The 23,263-nt window shown below is 39.0% G+C and overlaps 1 protein-coding gene across 1 annotated transcript in view; it reads right to left on the reverse strand.

Moving 5' to 3' along the window:
- Positions 1–23,263, reverse strand: part of GMIP (GEM interacting protein) — a 78,485-nt gene that overhangs the window by 31,419 nt on the left and 23,803 nt on the right. The window contains exons 3-7 of the mRNA XM_070935037.1: positions 11,261–11,354; positions 4,839–4,914; positions 3,021–3,084; positions 1,545–1,670; positions 1,163–1,227 (exon numbers count right to left, since the gene is read on the reverse strand). Of these exons, the coding sequence (XP_070791138.1) occupies positions 1,163–1,227; positions 1,545–1,670; positions 3,021–3,084; positions 4,839–4,914; positions 11,261–11,354 (425 nt within the window). The remainder of the gene's footprint in view (positions 1–1,162; positions 1,228–1,544; positions 1,671–3,020; positions 3,085–4,838; positions 4,915–11,260; positions 11,355–23,263) is intronic.

The following is a 23,263-nucleotide window of genomic DNA, read 5'->3' on the forward strand; positions in this document are numbered from 1 at the left end:
TTCTGGCTTTGCGGACTGGCGGGAGGGAGGAGAGTGGATGGTTCTGCGTGAGCGGCAGGCAAGCACACATGTGTGCACAGATCCATTTGCACAAGCGGTGCGCATGCATACCCGCCATTCATGCAAATAGAGTGTGTGTGCATGCGCTCTCCCGCTGCTTCGGGCAGTCCAGTTTTGAACAGCTCATGGTTCAGTAGAGAGCCATGGCCTGGGCATTGGGGACCCCTGCATTAGACTCAGTGCTTATGCATAAAACATAGCTTATTCTTATATCTTAATATGTGGAACAAGAATATCTTGATTAAAATTTCTGTGTATCACTAACACTGGTGCTTCCAAGAGATTGAATTTCTTTTGTTAAGACTACCAACCACATAACAATGGTTGACAGCAACTGCCATATAATGAAGTAAACCTGACAGTATGAAGTTTTATGAAACCTGGACCACTTCCAAACTACCCACTAACCAAATGTTTGTAAAGTCGAGGAGTATTGATCTCTTTGGGAAACTGTGATAGAACATGGTTGAATGTTACTTAGCTTTCTTAAGTTTCATGAATTAAACTCTTACTGTTAAATGTAAATAATACTTAAAACATCATTGGTACAAGGATTTTGCTTTATCAAGAGCACATACATTTATTTAAAATATTTCATCCAATGTTTTGGTCACATGTTGTCTTTTTATGAGGGTAAAGTGCATTTTGCCCCAACAACTACAATGGGACATTTTAATGCATGCTATTTCAGTGGTGGGTTGCCCCCGGTTCAGACCGGTTCTATAGAACCAGTAGTATAACCAGTGGGAGGCTCCGCCCACTGACCCGACATCATCAGAACACTTCTGCGCATGCAGAAGCTTCTGCACATGAGCAGAATAGCGCGGCCCTGTTGCGGTAGTAAAGGTAAGTAGAACCCACCCCTGTGCTATTTCTATATAAATGTTGCCTATGCTTCTGTGATTAGGGATAAATTCATTATTAAGATTGTTATTAAAGTGGAGCCTGAAAATGAGATGTCTACATTCCTGCCCATAAATATAAAGGATGATTTAAAAAGAAAATGTTTGTGTTTGTGTACAAACTCTATAACATTTGCACGAAAGTAACTTGATATGGATTGCAAAATGAACACACAGAAGACAAAACCTGGAACCATTACCTGAGAAAAAATGATATTTCTTCCAGCTTCGGCTATCTTCAGAATGTTCTTTGCAAATTCAATTTCTGCAAATAACCAACACATGAAGGGATTGAATCTCCATCAGAAATCCATGATAAGAGCAGGAAGCTTATTTCTGCTGAGCTGGATAAAACCTCAAAATTTTGGAAATCTTTGTGGCTAAGTTTGTAAGTAGTTTACCCACTCTAATGCAAAATTCTGCTTCCTTAATCTCATGATGGCCTGGGGGACAGTCCCATTACTGAAGAAATCTGGAAGTATATTATCTGAATAGGTAATCTATGAGGGGAAGAATGACGGGGTCAAAGTCATCTGCCAAGTTTCTATAAAGCATAGATGTTGACAAAAAAAATATACTTACCATAAGTAATACGTTTGTCTATCCAGTTCAAGAGCTCCTTGATGTATTTGCACCACATTTTGGCATACCTTAGGGCTGCTTCTACACCACCTTCACATTTGATCAGCATCTCATCAGCTTCTTCAACTGAGAAAATTAACAGGTTGATTTTAGAACACAGCCAATGAAATCAGTATTTTCATTAACAAAGGGCTGGCCTATTAACAGTTTCAGAATTTCTTATTGCCCAAACAGAAAACCTGTGCCCTTCTAGCTGTTGCTGAACTATAACTTGCAAATCTCTCACCATTACATATATTGGCTGAAGCTGTTTACTGCAGTTCAGCAATCTCTGGAAGGCCAAAGATCTCACAATCTGTGTAAGTTTCTTGTGTCAGGGATATTCAAGACAAACATATTTGAATCCTAGACATGAACGCAGAACTACTCTGGGTAGATTCACACACTGAAGCAAGCCTTCATATGGTTTACATGATTTAGCATCTGCGAACACATTCATTATGGTTTGTAAACTGGTTTATGTCTTAATACACTGTGTAAACCCAGGCAATGCTTTTATGGAAAACTGTAAGCCTTCTGGGGCTAACTGTAAGCCTTCTATAGCAACCTTTCTCTGCCCTCATTTTCCTCAGAGACTCATTACTTCCCCTTTCCATCTTTGTAATTTCTTCTATTTTAAATAGTCAGTGTGACAATACACCTCCATCCTTTTCCACTGCTTGATCTTGCTTTCCTCTCCATCAATCCTTTTATTTCTAGAAACCTTGTTATCTTCTGCACAGGCCTCCTGATCTGTATAAATTATAACTGCCATCAATTCACCACTCCAAAATACAGTTTCTTCCTGCCTTTCAATCTGGCTTTCTAGCTGAAAAATCTTGTCTGAACCTAATATGTGACTGAAACAGAGACAATTCATAATGAAAGCCTCCTTTGCAAACACTCTTCTTGGCCCTGATCAGAAGTTCTAATTTGGTCCCCAACTTGGTGCTTTTTGGAGATATACAAGACTACACTTTTAGTAACCACAGAAAAAAACAGAATTATCCTAATGTAAATCATTTATTTACAAATCACATTCACAAAAGCTGCCCAACTCATAACAACTCTGGACGAACAGGCTGCCATTTTGTAGTAGACTATTGGTAAAAATATTATACAGCTTTATTTTTTAAGTGACAATCAAGATACTTTATAATTTCTTTGACAACATCTTTAGTCATCAAACTAAGACCTTTATAACTTGTTGCTGATCAGACTAAAGCTTCGATTACTCCAGCCTCTAGCTTTCCAAAATAGTTAGTCAATATGTGACCTGGAATCCAAATGTAGGATTTGAGGGCAACGGACTGTAACACTTTTATTCCACCATCTTCATTGCAAAGTACTAGCAAAAACCAATACATGGTTTTTGAAATGAAATCATGGAAATCAAAATTCATGCCAAATATTTCAATTAAATTCTTCCATAGATACCTGACATATTTCCTGGATCTGCTGCTTCCAAATTTCTTTCATATTTACAGAAAAGTTCATCTGTCTGCAAAATAAAAATATGTTGATTTTTTATAGCGAGAAAGGTCCCAAATGAAACACACTTTCGATAGACGATATGACTGAGTATGTATTAATTAGATAAATAAATAAAATGATATTCTTCCCATCTAATCCCAATCAAATTAGTCACATAAATCTCCCATTTTATATTTTAGGCATTTTATGGAATTCTGGATAATAACTAATTTTTCCTGCTTAATTAATCATATTCCCAAAGTTTGAATATATGAGCGAGTCATGTTATTACAGGCCAAATGCCAACTCAGTATATCAATATGAAAACACTATTCCTAGGTGGAGGGTGAGAAATACTTAACTTTTGTGACTTATTAGTCCGAAAGCATTTTATGGGCTTTTAAAGTTAAAAAAAAGCAAATCAACATATTTTAAATAAAATGAATCTGTATGTACTAGCCACCAATGAGGATGATACATTTTGAAGTACCACATGTTATCAGCCTTCCCATTTGACAGTCCTTCTATGCATTTTGTTCATTGTCTGAAAATATGCTTAACGTATTTGCTTGGTCCATGCACTTGGAAATCCACAGATGCTTGGATTGCATTCAGCCAATCACTGCTCAGTCTGAGCTAGCTAACGGCTGAGCAGAAAATGATGACCAACTAGAGCTCTTTTTGTTTTATGGTTGACTACAGGTAGTCCTCGACTTATGACCACAATTGAGCCCAAAATTTCTGTTGCTAAGTAAGACATTTGTTAAGTGAGTTTTGCCCATTTCACAACTTTTCTTGCCACAGATGTTAAGCGAATCACTGCAGTTGATAAATTAGTAATCTGGTTGTTAAATGAATCTGGCTTCCCTATTGACTTTGCTTGTCAGAATGTCACAAAAGATGATCATGTGCTCCTGGGACACTGCAACTGTCATAAATATGAATTAGTTGTCAAGCATCTGAATGTAAATCACATGACCAAAGGGAAGCTGCAATGGTCATAAGTGTGAAAAATGGTCATAAATCACTTTTTTTCAGTTGTAATTTTGAACGATCACTAAATGAACTGTTACAAGTTGAGGACTACCTGTACTCACAAGCACAGGAATGAGGACTACCTGTACTCACAAGCACCAGGGGTGTCAAACTTGGCAGCCCATGGGCCGGATGTATCACACGCAGACCACGCCCATCCCAGCTCTGTGAATGGGAAAAATGTTGCAAAATGTCATGTGACGGCAACTTGACGCAGCAAGTATGACACCCGTGCACCTGTGCACTAGACTAATTCAAAAGCAATTTGAAAAAAAAGAGGGAAAGTGTATCTGACCATTTCTAATTCTACAAATAAGAAAGCTACTGAGGTTACATATGTGTTCCATCCCTTAGGTACTGGTAGAAAAAAAAGAAAGGAAGTCATATGATCATTCATAATTTAGGATCTGAATCTTTTCTGATTGCTAGCAAAATCAAAACGTCATGATATAAATGAGAAAGAAAGAAAGAAAGAAAGAAAGAAAGAAAGAAAGAAAGAAAGAAAGAAAGAAAAGAGAAAGAGAGGGAGGGAAGGAGGGAGGGAGGGAGGAAGGAAAAACAGAGAGAGACAGACATGCAAAAATACTATGCAGTGCCCAACTTTTCTATCTTCTATCAACTAAGGACTCCCAAGAGCAGTTGAATACTTCCAGATTTCATCACTTCAATACATAAATACATGTGACACCGTCCTATTAGCATATTGTTAATATTATTAGTCAGAATTAAGATAACTTTTATTTCTACCTGTACTATTTCAGGCTGTGGGTTGGAAGATTCATTCCTGTTGTCATCAGCATCATCACTAAACATTTCAATTGCCCTAGAAATTGGAAAAAATCAATAGGACAAATTACTTAAAAGGCAAAATGCACTGTTCTTCATTAGTACAAAACAGCACTGAATAGCTCATACCATTGTGCAAAGCTGGGAGACAGAATTGAGCCCTAATATAGGACAGTGAGTCCTTCTCTACTTATTATTATATTTATTATCATCTAGGATTCTTTCCATCTCAATTCACCTCAGCCACAGCACCATATATGTTACCGTTGAGGCTTTTCTGTAGGACATTGTGTTTTGCAATGGATAGTGAGCCTCTGAACATATATTGACACAACTCATTCCAGTTCAGGTAACTCTTTGCTTGTGGGAATTAGGTTTAGCTTGAGCAGTTTGGTTTGGACTTTCATTTTCTTTTTCCAGCTTGTCTTAGGGATGTAGTCCTGATGGTGGTTGTCAGCATTTCAGTGTGTTTGGGGAACATGGTTTGTTCCAGTTGGTTCTTCAGGTTATCTAGGCAACGTTGGTATTTATTTAATCTGAGGTGAGCATTCATGATCATCATTCTCCTCCTCCTCCTCCGCCTCAACTATGACATAGATGATGCTAATCAGTTATCATTCTTGGCAGCCTTAGAAGCAGCATTTTCTAAGGGCTTTCCATAGAGACCCAAGAAAACACAAGGCATACAATTGTACCACAAACCAGAATAATACAGAATCTGAACCAACTCAAAGCAGAGGACAGAACCTAAAGCTATCATTATCCTCCCAGCAGAAAAAAACCACACTACAGGTATCCTGGACAAAACACAATGTATACAAAAAGCCGTATATACGAATTACTGGAGGACAAAGAAACCTATATTCCATTAAGAACCAATCCCATACAGAAACTAGACAACCTGATCAAGATAACTCTGAACAACCTAATCATGAAAGGCCAAATCACAAAAGAAGAACAGTGGCAGATGAATAGCAGTGGACTCCTTTAGCCTGCTTTTATGGGTGCCAAAAACAAGACCGACATATCTCTTCATGCAATCGTATCATTATCAGGGACCCCAACATACAACATTACTAAAGAAATGACAAAAAAGCTTGGACATCTTACAGAGGGGAGTAAATATTCTATCAACTCCCCACTACTGTACCTACAGAGAATCAAAGGCCTAATAACATAATAATTATATAATAACATAAGATCATGGTTTTATGGTTCAATGTCAGAGCACTCTTTATATCTATAAACCTGGAACTATTGAAAAATTTATGGCAGCAGTACTACACACACACACACGACCTAACCAAATACACTAAGATCCAACTACTTAAAATGATAAGACCTCACCAACCTCTGCCTCACTATCTATTTTCAGTTTCCTGGACAAATATACCAGCAAATGAACACCAGTGTGATTACCATTCTTAGAATATACAACAGTAGCTGTATGAATCTGGTATATGGATGACACTTTTGTTATAATAAAAAGACAGGAACAATTAGAGAAGACACGTTAAAAAATCAACATCTTCTTCAATGGAATAACATTCATAATGGAAGAAGAAAACAACACGCTACCCTTTCCAAGTATTCTTACCAGTAGAGGAAACGGCAGCAAACAAAAGTCTATTGTAAAACTACTCATACCAACCAAGTGCTCCACTACAAAACTAACAACCTAACCTCCCACAAGAGGAGCTGTATAAGAACATTATTCAGACGAGCACAAACACAATCCAGAACACCAGAAAAAGGAAACATACTGACTATACAACATCTTCCAACAAAATGGATACCCACGCAACTTTTTTAAAAGTTCCTGACTACTCAACTCACTACAGTACATCAACATGCTATGAAAAATATGTCACTACCATACATCAAAAACATCTCAAAAATGATCAGTTATAACCACATGGCATCACCATAGCTTACAAATCAACTAAAACCCTCCAAAACATCTTAAGTAAACCAAACATCCAGTAGCCAAAGAAGAAAAACAGGAGGCATCTACAACATATCCCTGATCTCCGTGCTTTCCACCGTGCCCTCAAAACCCTGATGTTCCAACAAGTGGGGCTAAATATATGAACATGTGAATGTTTTTAAAATGTTACCTAATTTTAGGTTCTATTTAATTGGGCCAAACTATGTTATAATAATAATTTTAATTAGCAATTTTATGATGTTTGTGTATCTATATTTTTCTTGACTGTACACCGCCTTGAGTCCTATGGGAGAAAGGCGGTATAGAAATATAATAAATAAATAAATAAATAAATAAATAAATAAATAAATAAATAAATAAACAAACAAACAAACAAACAAACAAACAAACAAACAAACATGCAGTGTAAGGGCCATAAAAGTCACTACATAGGACAAACAGGCCTAAGACTAGCAGAGTACACCCATGAACACCAACTTGCAGCCAGAAGACACAATGAAGACTTCTTAATTTCACAACATATGGACAGACTTAACCATAGTTTCATTTGGAAAACTATAAGCTGAATTCAAAAATTCAAAAAAAAAAACCAAGCTGAATTCAAAAATTCAAGGTAATTCTTTGAAGCTTGGCATTCAGGCAAATCAGCCATTAATAGACACATAGGGACAAACATTTACACAGCATTCAAAAGTGTTAATAATAATACAACCAATAAAAAAAGCTAACCCCCCCCCCCAAAGACCAGAATACCTTTTTTTGTCAGCAATCAATACCCAGATAAACAGAGATTAACATTAGGATTAACACCAGACAAACAAACAAGCAGTAAACAGCAGCCTAATCAAGGAACTAGTTTGAGTTCCTCAAACTCTCAAACCAGACAGCCAGTTTGGTGTAGTGGTTAAGAGCTCAGGCTAGAAATTGGAAGACTGTGAGTTCTAGTCCTACTTTAGGCACAAAGCCACTTGTATGACTTTGGGCCAGTCACTTCGTCTCGAGCATAGGAAGGAGGCAATGGCAAATCACTTCTGAAAAACCATGCCATTCTGCAAGAATCAGACACAATTCAATGGCAGTAAGAAAAATAACAAATCTTAAGAATGCAATAAGCTCAAAGCTGTATCCAGAAGGTTTACAGCACTTTCTCATTGCCCTCCCTTTGATTGGAGCAAGCAAAGCAGGGATGAAATGCTACCGGTTCGGGCCGGTTTGCCTGAACCGGTAGTAAAAAATGCTACCAGAGTAGTGGATCAACATTTCTGGAGGGGAGTGAGGTTTTTACTGTGTACCTAATGTGTGCATTTTTATTTTTAGTGGGCGCCTAATATGCACCTGCACAGCTGTAAATAAACATATGATTTATTTCAAACCTGCAGAACTGGACAAATATGCATTCATTTACCTTAAAAGTAATAAAACAGAAAATGTCTTATATCATCATCCACTCTTCCAAATGAAATTATATGACAATAGCTTACATTTGTTCTAACTATAGATTTACATGCAAATTTTGGGGGAAGGTTGTTGAGAAGGTGGTTGCGCAGCAGCTCCAGAGATTTCTGGATGAAACTGATTATCTCAACCCCTACCAATCAAGATTCAGGCCTGGATTTGGGACAGAAATGGCATTGGTAGCACTTTTGGATGATCTCTGACGGGAGGGGATGGGGCTAGTGCATCCATCCTTGCTCTATTTGACCTCTCTGCAACTTTCAATACCATCGACCATGGTATTCTCCTGGGGCGGCTTTGGGGAATGGGAGTGGGAGGCCTTGTGCTAACCTGCTTCACTTCCTTCCTCTGCGGCTGCTCTCAATCACTGTTGATAGGAGGGGAGAGATCCAGCCCTCGCCCACTGTTTTACGGGGTTCCACAGGCCTAGGTATTCTCTCTGCTTCTGTTCAACATTTATATGGATGAGATCATCCATCACCATGGACTGAGGTATCACCAATATGCTGATGATACTGTTGTGACCTAGGTTTCCTGAGTCATTAAAACACACAAGTAGTCCCAAAAACCTCTTTTATTGCAACAGCTATGAATTACGTTCATTCACAGTTGAGTCCCAATTAGTTGCAAAAAGTCCTTTGGGAGAAGTCCTTTGGGATAATCACCAACCTTTATCTCCCTTGACAAGCTGCCAAAGACCTATTTGGCAAAGCCACACGGAGTCCAGAATCAAACAGAGATGCCAACTGGGAACAGAATTAACAACATCGCTTTCCTGCAAAGGGCCCACGTGCCTTTGCTCCTCTTTTAAGCCTTATGGGAGGAGCCAATCATCTCCAGGCCTTACTCCCGAGTCGTCCTTTTTGTTTTAACTGTTCTTGCCTTCTGGCAGCTCTGCACATGTGTGCACTAGGAACAGGCTTCTCCTGTACCTCTGCCTCTCTGATATCCCACTCTGGAGGCTCTGGAGTCTGCACATAACTCCCAGATGGCCTTGGCGGCCTGGCCCCATTTCTGTCTCCAACACAGAGCCCTTGTCTGAGCCTTCCCCAGCCCCCCGGACTGATCCATGTTCCTCCCCAGCCTCCTCACTGTCTGACTCTGCTGCCAGCTCCGCAGGCTGCTGGCGGACCACAACAGATACTCAGTTATATGTCTCAGCCCCTGGTGAGTTAAGTGATGCCATGTCCTCCCTCTTGCAGTGTCTAGAGGCTGTTAGGGGCTGGATGGGAAGCAAGAGGTTGAAACTAAATCCTTGCAAGACCGAATGGCTCTGGGTTTGGGATTTGTTGGCTCAGGGAGAATTGCCACCTTTGGTCTTGGATGGGGTGGCACTACCCCAAACAGACCCTGTGCATAATCTAGGGGTTTTCCTGGACTCACGACTCCTGCTCAAAGAGCAGGTGGCAGTTGTGGCCAGGAGGGCCTTTGCGCAACTGCGGGTTGTGTGCCAGTTACATCCTTTCCTGGACCAACAGTCCCTACTCACAGTCACTCATGCCCTAGTCACTTCTCGTCTTGACTATTGCAATGCGCTTTACATGGGGCTGGGGAACCCAGAGTGGGATGGAACCCATTAAATGGCTCGTGTGATCTGCTGTCGCTGGGGCGGGGGGTGGGAGGTAGGGGGTGATTTTGTTATATTGCACTATATTAATTTATTTGATTCTTTTTGTTAGTTTTCATTGTTTTAAATGTGGTTTTATATTCTGAAAGCTGCCTTGAGTTGCCATGGGCGAATAGGCGGCAATATAAATTCAATAAACAAACAAATAAATAAATAAATTCAATAAATACATACATACATACATACATACATACATACATACATACATATATACAATACATGGTCTTTCAGTAAGAAATTGCCATTCATTGGTGTCTACAAAATAAAATCAGGCTTTTCCAACTAGCTGTTGATCTAGGCTGTGTGATGATAATGGCAACTGGAGTCCTAATATCTATACATCACAGCTTAGGGAAGGACACATTAGACTGGTGACATCTATAGAATAATAGGCCACAAGCAAAGATTATGAGTAACTCTTACAAACTCTGTCCCAGTGGAGAGCAGATCGGGGTGAAAAGGTCTATGATCTAACATATTGTACAACCTTTCATTCTCATGAAAACTACAGTAGTACTTACAGTACTACTGTACTGTAGTTTGTTTGTTCCTCTGTCCAAAACAAACAATACAGGAATTCAAAATGCTAGGCAGGTGTATGCATGCCCCAAAGAAGTATATAACAATAGTAACAACAACAACAACAAGTATGCCACCAACTCAAATGACTTTAATTTATTAGTATACTTAAAATCAAGTTCGAGATTCAATATCAGACTTTTTTCAACTGAAGGCAACAGACTTCTTCTCTGCAAAGAGTCATGTCCTAACGCTCAGAGTGTGTGTGTGGGTCTTGATGCAACCTTCAGATTGAAACACTTCTTGAGGTCAAGGAAACAAGTATCATTTCCTTGCAGAAGCCAGTCCCAATAGTAAATAACTATTAGAAAGTGCTTCAGCCCACCTCTACTAAATCATGAATTGCCAGACATTTAAATTATGCTTAACAGTTTGCTCTTTACATAAATTTTAGTTTATTTACATCAGAAGAATGGCAGCAGAATAGTTCAATGGTATAAAATATTTTGTTCCTTAAACATTGGACGTGCAATATAGCACCAAGCACCTCTAACATCACCTTCAATTCCAACATTTCTGTCTCTGTATCCTTGAAAAATATATTCTGTGTATGTAAATTCAGAAAATTATGGTGGTGTCAGTTCTACAGCACAATCCTAATCTGTAGTGCTTGATTTTCTAGTAGCCGCTACCCACAGAGATGAGTGTTGACTCATGGCCTGGATTTTTCAGGTTACAAGAACTTATCTTCCCACCATCACATACCACATTCACAACAGCATTAAGAAATGTCTTTAGTGCATGCTGAGGACAACAAAGACACAAAATACGCACGCATTTCCAATTGAAATTTCAAGGGCATCCAAACTTCGGAAAATCTCACTGTAGCGTTTTTTGTTTTCAGTTCCTTTTACTTGGCTGTTCAGATCTGAAAAAACAAATAAGAATTTTTTTTTTAAATTCAGCAAGTTATTTAGCACAGTATATGGATTTCCACTGATGCAATGGAACTTCCTGTTACTCAGCTCTCCTTCCTGCTGCATTCCTTCAAACACCCTAAACCAATTTCAAAATGTCACCCACATGCTCCAGAACAGATTTGTGGAGTATGCAGCATGCAGAGTTCGGAAGGAGAGGAAATTCAAACTACTGGCAAATGTTATGACACCAGGGGATGGATGCAAGAAGATTCTCAAGGTGGATGGATGCAAGAAGATGGCTTAATCATACATCAAATATCATGGACATGGTTGCCATGAAAAACTGCACTAAGGCCTCACTTTCTTTTTAAACAAAAAGTTGTTGAAATTGATTTGAAAGCTTAATATTGATTGTCCTCCAAACCCTACTAATGGGCTTAGTGAAAAATCCAATTGGAAATAAAGATGGAAACCATATTTACTGTACATAGCTACTTGTACGATCAACTCTATTCTGATTGTTCCACTCAATCAGAATAGAGCTGGAAGGGACTTTGGAGATCTTTTAGTCCAACTCCTTGCTGGAGCAGGAGACCCTATACCATTTCAGATAGGTAGCTGTCCAGTCTTTTCTTAAAAACTCTACTCAGAATAAAGAAGACCAGTGTGAAAGAAGGTGGTATAAAAGAAGGCCCTGGCTAGGAGTGGCACATGGTATGGCACATGGTGCAGTGGGGCCAGCTGAAAGCAGCGAGCAGGCGGGCAGCCAAATTAGCAGAGATGGAAGAAACATAGCTGGATTGGGGAAGTGGAGGTAATCCCTCACTTTCCAAGAATGGCCTGATCCAGGTTGATCCTTGCCTAATGACTGAATGGGATTTGTTCAATGATAGCAACTGGGATTGCTGGAACTGCTGTTACTAATTTGAGTGGTCATATGACATTTCTGTTAATGACTGTGTTGCTTAGCAATGAAGTTGCCAATCCCAATTAGGATTGTTAAACCAAGATTACCTGTACTCCAGAGTAATATGATTCTATAATAAGTAATACTTGTACTATTAGTACACAATAATACTACAATGGATAGGGAGGAGCCACATCTGACTCAATCCTACAAAGAATGGATAGTTCTGGATGTTAGGGCCATCTAGTTGTAGGGATATTTCATCTTTTGGACCTTGGATGGGGTAGCACTTACCCACTCAAGAATGGTGTGCAATCTAGAATCTTTTTGGACTCACAACACCTGCTTGGTAGATAGGTAGCAATTATGATGAGGAAGACTTTTGCATAATTTCATTTGGTGCACCAACTGCACCCTTTCTTAGATTGGGAAGCCCTTCAGACAATTACTCGTGATCAGTTCAATTACTGCAATGGACTCGACTTGGAACTGCCCTTTGAAGACCATCCAGAACTTCCACCTAATCTAGAATGCAGGGGTGGAGGCAGCGATAAACATAACTCAGAATGCCCACATGACATCTTGACTTCATGAGCTGTACTGGTTGCCAGTTTGCTTCTGGGTAAGATTCAAGGTGCTGGTTATGACCTATTTCCTGTAGTGTACACCCAACCAGTTGGTTCCAACAGAGCTGGGGCTCTCTGGATTGATTAAGCAATGCCACCTACAGTATCTGGACCCTGGAAACATGCCTTCTCTGTCACAGTGTCTGCCCTATGGAATGTGTTTCCCCCTGAGATCTGGGTACCTACCCTGAAGGCATTCTGGATGACCTTAAAGACTTGGTTCTTCTCTCAGGCATTGGTTGAGAGGCTCCCAGACTTCAATACCCCAGGCTAGGGTGGTTGGAAACTCTTGTTGATATTTGACATGTTTGTGTTGTTGACTAGATTTTTGGTATGTTGTTAACATTATGTGTTCTTTTTTATTTATAATGTTGTTTGCTTTCATGCTGTGAGCCAGCCAGAATCAACTGGAGTCAGGAGACTATAATAATATCTGCAAGAAATACCACTTGCCTGCAAGCAAGAACTGGTGAGACCACAAAATAGACAAAGTAATAGAAAATGAAGAAGCTAAAGTGCTCTGGGACTTTAAAATTCAAACAGATAAGTATCTTTTCTTATCTTTGACAAGAAGAGCTAAAAAAATGTCTGGATAATGGACATTGCAATACCTGAGATAGCAGAAGAGAAGAAAAAAAAAAACCTAGAGAAAATCAGAAAATATATGGTTCTACAAACAATAGAGTGACTGTGGTAAAAGAAAACAAAGATAGTACCAATAGCAATAGGTAGCCTTGAGTGCAATCCCAAAACATCTGGAGCACCACTTAAACACCATTAACATTGATAAAGTTGCCATCAGTCAATTGTAAAAGGCAGTGAAACAGCTTACATCCTGCAATGTTACCTTTAATATTATTGTTACAACATCTGCCCATCCCAAGGCATTGGGAAGGACTCGATAGGTGGACAAAAAAAGCCAAAACTAGGCTAAACATCTGGCTGACTGTATGACCAACCATAATAATCCAAAAATATCAACTGATATTCAGGCTACTTTTGAATTTGCACGTGCACAACATTTGTACCATACCAGAGTAAGCTTTGACAGATGACTAAACCTGCCAATCTAACCAGCTATCAAAACTAAGCTTGCCTCCCAGCCCCTCCCATGTTAAGGAGAATGATGAATTGATGTCTTCCACCTCTTAATGACATTTGGTGGAAGGAAAGAGGCACAAAATTGGGGGAAATGATCCATCCGTCTTTATCCTTAATGAGCCCTATAAAATAAGGACAGAAATAGTTGCTGGTACTATGCCTGTGGCAGGATAAGTCTCACAACTGAGAACAGGATATTTTGTGCTGTTGGCTGGTTGACAAATTTTTAACTTGATCATGAGGAACAACCTGTAATGTCACCAAATTCAGTCCTCTGAACTGAATGCTTATGCAACTCTAAAAATAAATTTTCATAAAAGAAAAAAAAAAAACCTGAATATAAAGTTATAAAATAGACTTCATTGCTTAATACTGTTAATAAACTACCTAATTAACGTACAACCAATGGACATACTGACTAGAAATTCTGGAAGCTGAAGCCCAATGCCAAGATGGAGAAGGGACTACAAATGAGGAAACATGAATGCTGAAGTTTAGAAATATAAAATTTAAGAGAATAGCCACACATTTATAACTTGTAAGATGTGAGAAGACAAAGGCAGATAGGGTAGGCCAGATAGGGGCTCAGCATTCAGCCTGGTAAGGTCATAAAACAACTGCTTTAAAAATGTCCTGTGTTTTAGAAAGAAGCCTACAGGTCAAAAGCCCGCAATTGCTTCTCTTTAAATGATGTAGATTGTTACAATAGAACTTCCCCTGGTAACTATAAATAGATATTTTTCTTAAGGTTGATACAGCAAAAGATAAAGATTGTTGCTAATAACATACCGTAATATTTCCCCACATGCAGCAGATTTTAGAGGGAATGAGATATCATATTGTGCACAGCAAAGGGACTAGCAGTGTGAGGCAGCAGCCAAAAAAGTTAATACAATTCTTGGTTGTATAAACAGAGGCATAGAATCGAAATAACGTGAAGTATTAGTACCATCTTGCAAAGCCTTAGTAAGACCACACCTGGAATACTGCATCCAGTTTTGGTCACCACATCACAAAAAAAGATGTTGAGAGCTTGGAAAAAGAGAAGAGCAACTAGGACGATTAAAGGCCTGGACACAAAAACATATGAAGAATAGTTGCTTGATTTGGGTATGGCCAGTCTAAAGAAAAGAAGGACTAGGGGTCAGATGATAGCCGTGTTCCAATATTTGAGGGGCTGCCACAAAGAAAAGGGGGTCAACTTATTTTCCAAAGCACAAGAAAGCAACACAAGAAGTAATGGATGGAAACTAATGAAGGAGGGAAGCAACCTAGAAGGAAAAACTTCCTAACAGTGAGGACAATTCACTAGTGGAACAGCTTGCCTTCAGAAGTTGTAAGTGCTTCATCCCCAGAGGTTTTTAAGAAAAGATTGGGCAGCCGCCTATCTGAAATGGTATAGGGCCGTGATGGCGAACCTATGGCACACGTGCCACAGGTGGCACATGGAGCCATATCTGTGGGCATGCAAGCGTTGCCCTAGCTCAGCTCCAGCACGCATGGATGTGCTGGCCAGTTGATTTTCAGGTCTTCCGGGCCCACCGGAAGTCAGGAAACAGACTGTTTCTGGCCTCCAGAGAGCCTCCGGGGGGGGTGGGGAAGGCTGTTTTTGCCCTCCCCAGGCTCCAAGAAAGCCTCTGGAGCCTGAGGAGGGTGAAAAACAGGCCTACTGGGCCCATTGATAAACTTTTTGTCATTGCGTGCCAAAAGCAGGGGGAGCACGCATGCGCGGAGGTGGGGAGACATTAAATGGTGTGGGCACGCCGGTGCGCGACCGCCCCCCGCTCCCCCCGCTTTTGGCACGTGATGGCAAAAAGATTAGCCATCACTGGTATAGGGTCTCCTGCTTGAGCAGGGGTTTGGATTAGACCTCCAAGGTCCCTTTCAAGTTGGAGGGGTCTCTCCAACTCTATTCTGATTTACTGATAGTTAAGTATAAAATATAAAGCCCCGTTCTCCTTTTATTTTGTCCTTCTAGAACAAGTGCAGTCTAAGTTTTTAGAGCAGGGTTGCTATTTTATTTATGTATTTACCTAACTCCAATGGACTCTGAATGCATCTTTTGGCTGGTGGTGGGCATGACTAAAATGAAGGTCAGCTTTATCTGAATCTTTGATATAGAAATCTGAAGTTACTGGGAAGGTATCAGTTGTTTTAACCTTGGAGTGGGTCAAATTATTTAGTGGCTCCTATAGGATAGCTTTCCCAGTTAGGAACATTGAACCACAGAAAAACTTTTATACTGACAAGGTGGCAGATACTACCATCTGCTGTATAGGAGGTCAACATTGCCCAGAAGAAGTAGAAACCCAGAAATATATCATCCTCCATTGTCCATTCTATAGACCAATAAGGGATAGACTTATTTTTCCTTGAGTAGTAGGAAGCCTGATAGACCTGACTTGGCTTATGCCCCACTTCTATTAAAGGATGATAGTCCCTGCATCAGGGCTAATATTGCAACATCCAGCACAAGTGCTTTCAAACTTCAATAGGTGTGTACTGAACACGGGACTAGTTTGAATGCATTGATTTTATGCCTGCACATTTCTTTTATTACTGCCCTGATTTTAACTTTATTCCTTTTTAATTTTAATAGAGCCCGCCCAATTCTGCATGCTTTTTAATGCTTTTTGTTTTTTAGCTTGAGGTTAATACAGGGGTCTGGCATTTTTAGGGCATTTTAGGAAGACACATCATTTCCTATATGAAAGTGTAGTCTCTTTACACGTAACAGGTTTTTCAGTAAATACAGATTGGGTTTGCAAAAAAAAAAAAAAAAAGAAGAAACAAAAAAAAAGGCCTTGCTGAATCATAAAAAGCTACATGATGTTCCATCCAACATATCTGTATTTACTTGAATCTTAAAACCACACTAAATATTGATTAAATAATATATTGTAAAAATATCTGTTGCATGAAACAAAAATCTGCCAATTACAAGTACAGCAGGCAACCTGCTGATTAGAGAAATCTATTCCTGTTTAAATAGGGGACTGTTTTGAAGACAGAAATAATCCTTGTGGCCCTGGCTGGTAACTGTAATGCTCTCCTGGACTTCACAGTAATTTTCAATGTCAATGAATGCGACATTCTTTAGGATCATCTACTTAAGGCAGTTCCATGTAGTTCTACAAGAATCTGTTCTACTTCTTGTTTAAGCGTGTAGCAAAAATCTATTTTCAACTGATATATGAAATCAGTGTGGGACTTTATCTGGAGATTTGGCTTTGGATCATCTATGTGCAGATGACACTCAGCTCTGATACTTCTCATTTCCATGCATGGGGTGAGGAGAATGAGGAGCTCTTAAACTCCTTTGAGAAGTGCAGATTTTAGCATGGGTTGGAGGGCTTCTTCACTCTTTCAGCTCTTCTTTAATCATCTCTCATGTCTACTTTTTATGAGATGCAAGCATGCCACAAATTCTTTTCTGCTGGCATTTTTTGCTTTTTGTGTAGGTTCAAGTTCTCAGACAGAACAACAGTGCAGGGGAAATTTTCAGTATGATATGCATATGTGTGTTTGGGAGAGTGGGCTGAGTAAACCAAGATTTGTTCTAAATGTAGATTTAAGGCAAAATTTAAGGCAAAATTCTGAGGAACCTGCCTCACAGTTACTGTAAGCAGATACTTCCCAAACTTTGGTAAATTACCCAAAATTGGGGCAAAATTGGTGTTTTTGAGGGGAGGAGGGATAACAACACACAAACCCATTACCCAATCACAACAGAGACTTTTAAACTGACTTGAAGTATTTTACCTACAATGGATAATAAAGACGCTCCAATAAGTGGTTTTGGGTAATGAAGAGAAAAAAAATGGGAAGCATTGCTGTCAGGCTCCTGAGTGATCTCAAAACAACAAGCTGGCCAGACTTTGTTACTTTGTTTTTATGTCAGTAGTCAGAGGAGCAAAGAGGGAAAGCCAGTAGTCTCCTCCTTCTCCTCCTTCTTTCTATTAGAAATAAACAAGATCTACATAACATTCAAAAGAGACAATCAAAAAGCCAAAAAGGAAACAAAAAGATCACGACACCTCAACAGCAATCATCTCTCATGTCTACTTTTTATGAGATGCTCAGATCAACACTCAGATGAACAGAGATTGTCACCAAAACGAACATTAGTCCAACAACCAAGAAGCAAACAATATCCCAATCAAGGAATAACCAAGTCAGTCAAACAAACAGTAAACCACAACCCAGTCAAGGAGCAACCAAGGGAGAACCGGAACCTTCGTGGCGATACTGGCTGGGAAATAGCGAAGTTCCGATGGGCTTCGTGAAAACCCAACCAGACAAACCGCTGTCGGGGGGTCTTTGGACCAGAACCGTCTTGGAGGGATGGGGGAGAGAGAGAGGCATCTCAAAAGATCAAAGAGGAACAGGCAAACTCCTCGGAAGGTCGGAGACAGCTCTTTGACCCGATGGTGGGGAAGGCGGCCATTATGTCCACTACAAGCTGGGGCAACCGGATTAAGATGTGAACAGGAGTGGAGAATGAACAGAGTATTGTTACCGGGTGAGTAATTGGTCAACTCACAGGTAAGAAGAAAAAACTTTTAAAAGCTTGAAAGAAGTCCCAATGACTAATTAGCAGTTAATTGGCACTCAGGAATTTAAGCGAAGGAACAAAAGGAATTTTAAAACTCAAACTAAAGCCTTAAAAGGAACCTTTCACCGGGATTTAAAACTGGATTTGGATGATATTAAAATAAGACAAGAAAAAAGGAGATAGAGAAGTATTCTTTAAACAACAAAAGGATTTAATTCGGAGAAGAGGAAATAATCATTTTTGTGGATTTACAAAGGGATATTTTGCGGCTGCAGGATTTGTGAATTGGAGAGAGACATCTGCTGGTGGAAAGAAAGTATCGTACTAAACTTATATCATCGTGAGAAAATTCTGGAAGTACTGTACAATGTTTTGTTTATATAACTAGAATGTGATTGCAAGAGGAGCGGGGAGAACAAAGACTAAAATTGGAATGGCTCAAAGGAACGTTTGAATTAGACACTATCTGGAAAGATAAAAAAGAAAAAAGAGACACTACATGGACTTTGAATATGAATTACTGTATATGTAAAGGAATAATAAACTTAAAAATCCTTGCCTTTTAAATTGATAACATGGAGAATTGGGAAGGAAATAAATGAAAATAAAGATACAGATGATTACACTGGGATTAACAGTGACAGGATAAAAAAGATGATTACACTGGGATTAACAGTGACAGAATAAAAAAGATAATTACACTGGGATTAAGAGTGACAGAATAAAAAAGATGATTACAGTGGGATTAACAGTGACAGAATAAAAAAGTTGATTACACTGGGATTAATAGTGACAGAATAAAATGATTATACTGGGATTAACAGTGATAAAATAAAAAAAGATGATCACACTGGGATTAATAGTGATAGAATAAAAATAGATGGGGGAATACGTCTCAAAAAGGAAGAGAAGAGAAAGAAATGGGGAAGAAAAAGGAGGAGAAGGCGGCAGGGGAATGGGAGAAAGGGAGGAAAGTGTCAAGAAAAAAAAAGGAGCAACCAAGACCGCTCTCAGTAACAGTGACAGGACCCCTAGTAGCACTTACCTAGTTTGATCATGAAAGGTCTGCAAGAGAACAACTAAGCTCAGAGAGCACCGAGGATCCCACACACATATATATCATTCACATCCTTACTTCATATTATATACATTTGTGTGGCTGCCTACAAAAAGGGTATTTGTGATTTCTATGAGGTGGAGTTGAAAATGTGTCAAGTCGTCTATTTCTTTGAAGCTCAGGATTTCTCCCCATTTCTCCTCTGTTGGTAGCAGGTGGGCTTTGAACGGCTTCAGAGTTTGAAGTGGGACTAGCATAATGTGGCAGGACCAGACATTTTCCAGAATGACCAATAGCTCAATGGAAGTAAGATATACTTGTAGAGATGATAAATGTATATGTACACCTTATCTCTATCCTGCCTCAATTGCCTTTGATCACAGGGTGAATAAACTGCCTGATAAAACAGGAAGAGCTGAGAACAAGAAAAGGCTTATTTTGGCAGTAGATTTAGTGCCCTTTTGCAATTGCAGAACCTTACATCTCTAGTCAAAATAAGTCTGTCAAATACTTGATCAGTTGGATAGAAATTTTTCAGTACAGTAATGGGAGAATTCAAATCCCCTGCTCTGAGAGTGGTGAGATTCTTTCCTTATCAGCTGCCAACAGGCTGTTCAGGAGGCTTCAAGGAACTCCTGCTATGGGGGCAGCAAATAGTGTGCCCTGCATTTTTCCCTGGAGGAAAAAAAGAAAGAAAGAATGGTGTAGAAGAGACTTCCAAGAACCCAGGATGATGATGTGGCTGTATTAGCTTAAATTGCCACTAGGCATTTAGTTGTCACTGCTCCCTACAGATCACCTGACTTAATGCTGCCAGAATAGTTGGTGAAATGTGTCAGATTTTACCCACCTTGACAATGCTACAGCTTTTCTGCCAGCTTGGGGGAGAGGGGAACAAGGGATAATTGGCAGAGAGGAGGATTAGGGGGACACTCTAAGAGATGGGCATGGAAAGGGTGGAAAAATCAAGATTGGATATATTATTCCCAAGAAAGACTGAAAATACTGAGAAGGACAATTAGGAATGAGAAAATAAATGAGGGAGAAAGATTAAAGGGTGTGCTGAATGGGAGGAACTAAAAAGCAAGACCAAAAGTGGCAAAAGTCCAATGTCTTTCTCAATCTGGTATCTTTAAAATATTTTGGGATTGTTGTTTATTTGTAAATGGAGCAGCAAATTTCTTTCCTTTTTGTAGTGGAGCTTTGGCTGCCACTCAATGGTTAAGACATGATATAACATTCCATGGGCTCACTTATGATATCGATGTCATGCAATCAATATGAAGATGACAACATAACCTAGATTGTTTGATCTGTCAAAAATCTTGGTCTATCTTTATTTTTATGCTACTCTGTTTTATTCTCCTTATCTTAGTCTTCACAGTTTTAAATCTACAATAAGTAGAATTTTCATGGTGTTAACATATGTCTTTGTGTTAACAATCTTTCATAACTTCGTTTTTGTTCCTCAGATTCTTATTCTAAAATATATAGCCATGCTTTATTTTAACTGTAGTTTGTTGATCAACCTATCATCACATAGTTCACACATCATACTAAACCATAAACCCAGAATCAAACAAACTATCATGATGTGTGACTCTGACTGAACTCTGACTTACTTATGCGGGCAAACAAAAGTGGAAGCCTGTAGCTGTAGAATTTAGAAAATTTTACTAGTCATGCGCTTATGATATTAGCAGAGCAAAATCTTCATGTTTTCCTTTCCTCTGCCCCAGAAACAGGATGTGGTTGTCTTAAAAGGGTTGCTTCATCAAGCAGCAATGGGAAACTTGTTCATTGGATAGAAGAAAAGCCAGCACTTCTCTGAGACCTTCTGACCCAACTAAATGTTATCTTTTCTTTGCCTTCCTACAGAACTATGGGGATTGTCAGAATAAATGTTAATTGGAAGAAAAAAAGAGGGTTGTCTTTAATATCATCACAAAATTGGTTCTTACAATAGAACATAGAAAAACAGGGCTGGAAGAGACCTTGGAGGTCTTCTAATCCAACCCCTTGGTTGAGCAGGAGACTTTATGCCATTTCAGACAAACAGCTGTCCAATCTCTTCTTAAAAACCTTCAGTGATGGAGCATCCACAACTTCCGGAGGCAAGCCATTCCACCGATTAATTGTTCTCACTGTCAGGAAACTTCTCCTTAGTTCTAGATTGGTTCTCTCTTTAATGATTTTCCACCTGTTACTTCTTTTGCCAAGTCTTGGACAGCTTTGAAAGATTGTTTGCCTTTTCTTGTGACCATGAAAGGTCGGCCAAATTGATTCCAATTGATTCTTTACTTTTTTGGGAAATGAATAGTTTTGTGAATAATGGAATTATTACAAATCCTATTTGTTATTTGATTGCTGTGAGCCACCCAGACTCATTGACAGTTGGGTAGCATAGACATGTATTTATTTAAGGTTTTCCCAAATTACATCTTCAGGCTTTCATATTGTTTACTTTTAAGCATGAGGACATATTAAATGGAAAATAAGGAAGCTGAAATACTATGATACAAAATGCTGTTCTTTGTATCAAGTTTTGTACTTGAACAGTATTGTTGCAGAAATATAAGTTACATGAGCTATCAAGCTAGTTTACAACATAGGCAGTATTTTATTTCCAAAGAAAGACAGGTTCTCTTACCAAGAAAAGTTGAGTCCTTAATGTTTAATTCAGTGTTTCCTTTATGTATTTCAGTATACCCCTTGTCTATACTTGGAGAGGGAGTGCCTGCATTCTGAAATTACTCTTTATTCTTAATCTCTTGTAACCTCCTCCTTATCTCTTATAAATCTCTGTCACACATACACACAGGATTTACTCTCATCTGTACCTGCTATACAGGTAATCCTTGATTTATGATCATAACAGAACTGGTCCATTAGGGTCATATGTCATAGTGGTCATAAAACAAGTCACAACCGATCTAATTTTACAATCTTATTTTGCAGCAGTCATTATCCATGCAGCAAATTTTGCAGCAAATCCATTGTTTGCTTTGGGACATTTTTGTCAAAAACAAAGTAAATGCTGATTTTGGACAAAAACTTCATAAATTGTGTTCATTATAGCCACAGGATGGGCAAATGGCTCTAAATGCAGGCCAGTTGCTGAATGCCTGAAATGTGGTCATATGATTGTTGATTGTAACTTTGGAACTGAATTGTAAAAATCTTTGAGGTAACTTCGAACAGTCACAAGGCGACTGGTCATAAATCAAGGATTACCTGTATGCATTTTCAAGCAACTCAAACCATAGTATATCCACAGTCTTTCATCCCTTTCACTTTGTCCATACTACTAGTACATATCTAACCTGGCTCAGCATTCATATTTCCTTTTTATTTGTCTTTAAACATTTATTTATTTATTTATTTATTTATTTATTTATTTATTTATTTATTTATTTATTTAATCAAATTTCTATACCGCCCTACTCCCGAAGGACTCAGGGTGGTGAACAGCCAAGATAAAATACAGATAATACAAATATTAAAAAATCCCTTAAAATTATTAAATATTTCGGCCGAAACACAGATTAAAACACCCAATTTGTAAAATCACGAATTAAAAAATTTAAAAATTTAAAAGATGGGAGTTAGGCCAGGCCAGCTTGCTGAAATAGAAAAGTTTTGAGAGCACGGCGAAACGTGCGCAGGTCCGG

This window comes from Pituophis catenifer, unplaced genomic scaffold (assembly GCF_029215685.1).
Source record: "Pituophis catenifer annectens isolate HBS135680 unplaced genomic scaffold, rPitCat1.0.hap2 SCAF_2, whole genome shotgun sequence".
Taxonomy (NCBI): domain Eukaryota; kingdom Metazoa; phylum Chordata; class Lepidosauria; order Squamata; family Colubridae; genus Pituophis; species Pituophis catenifer.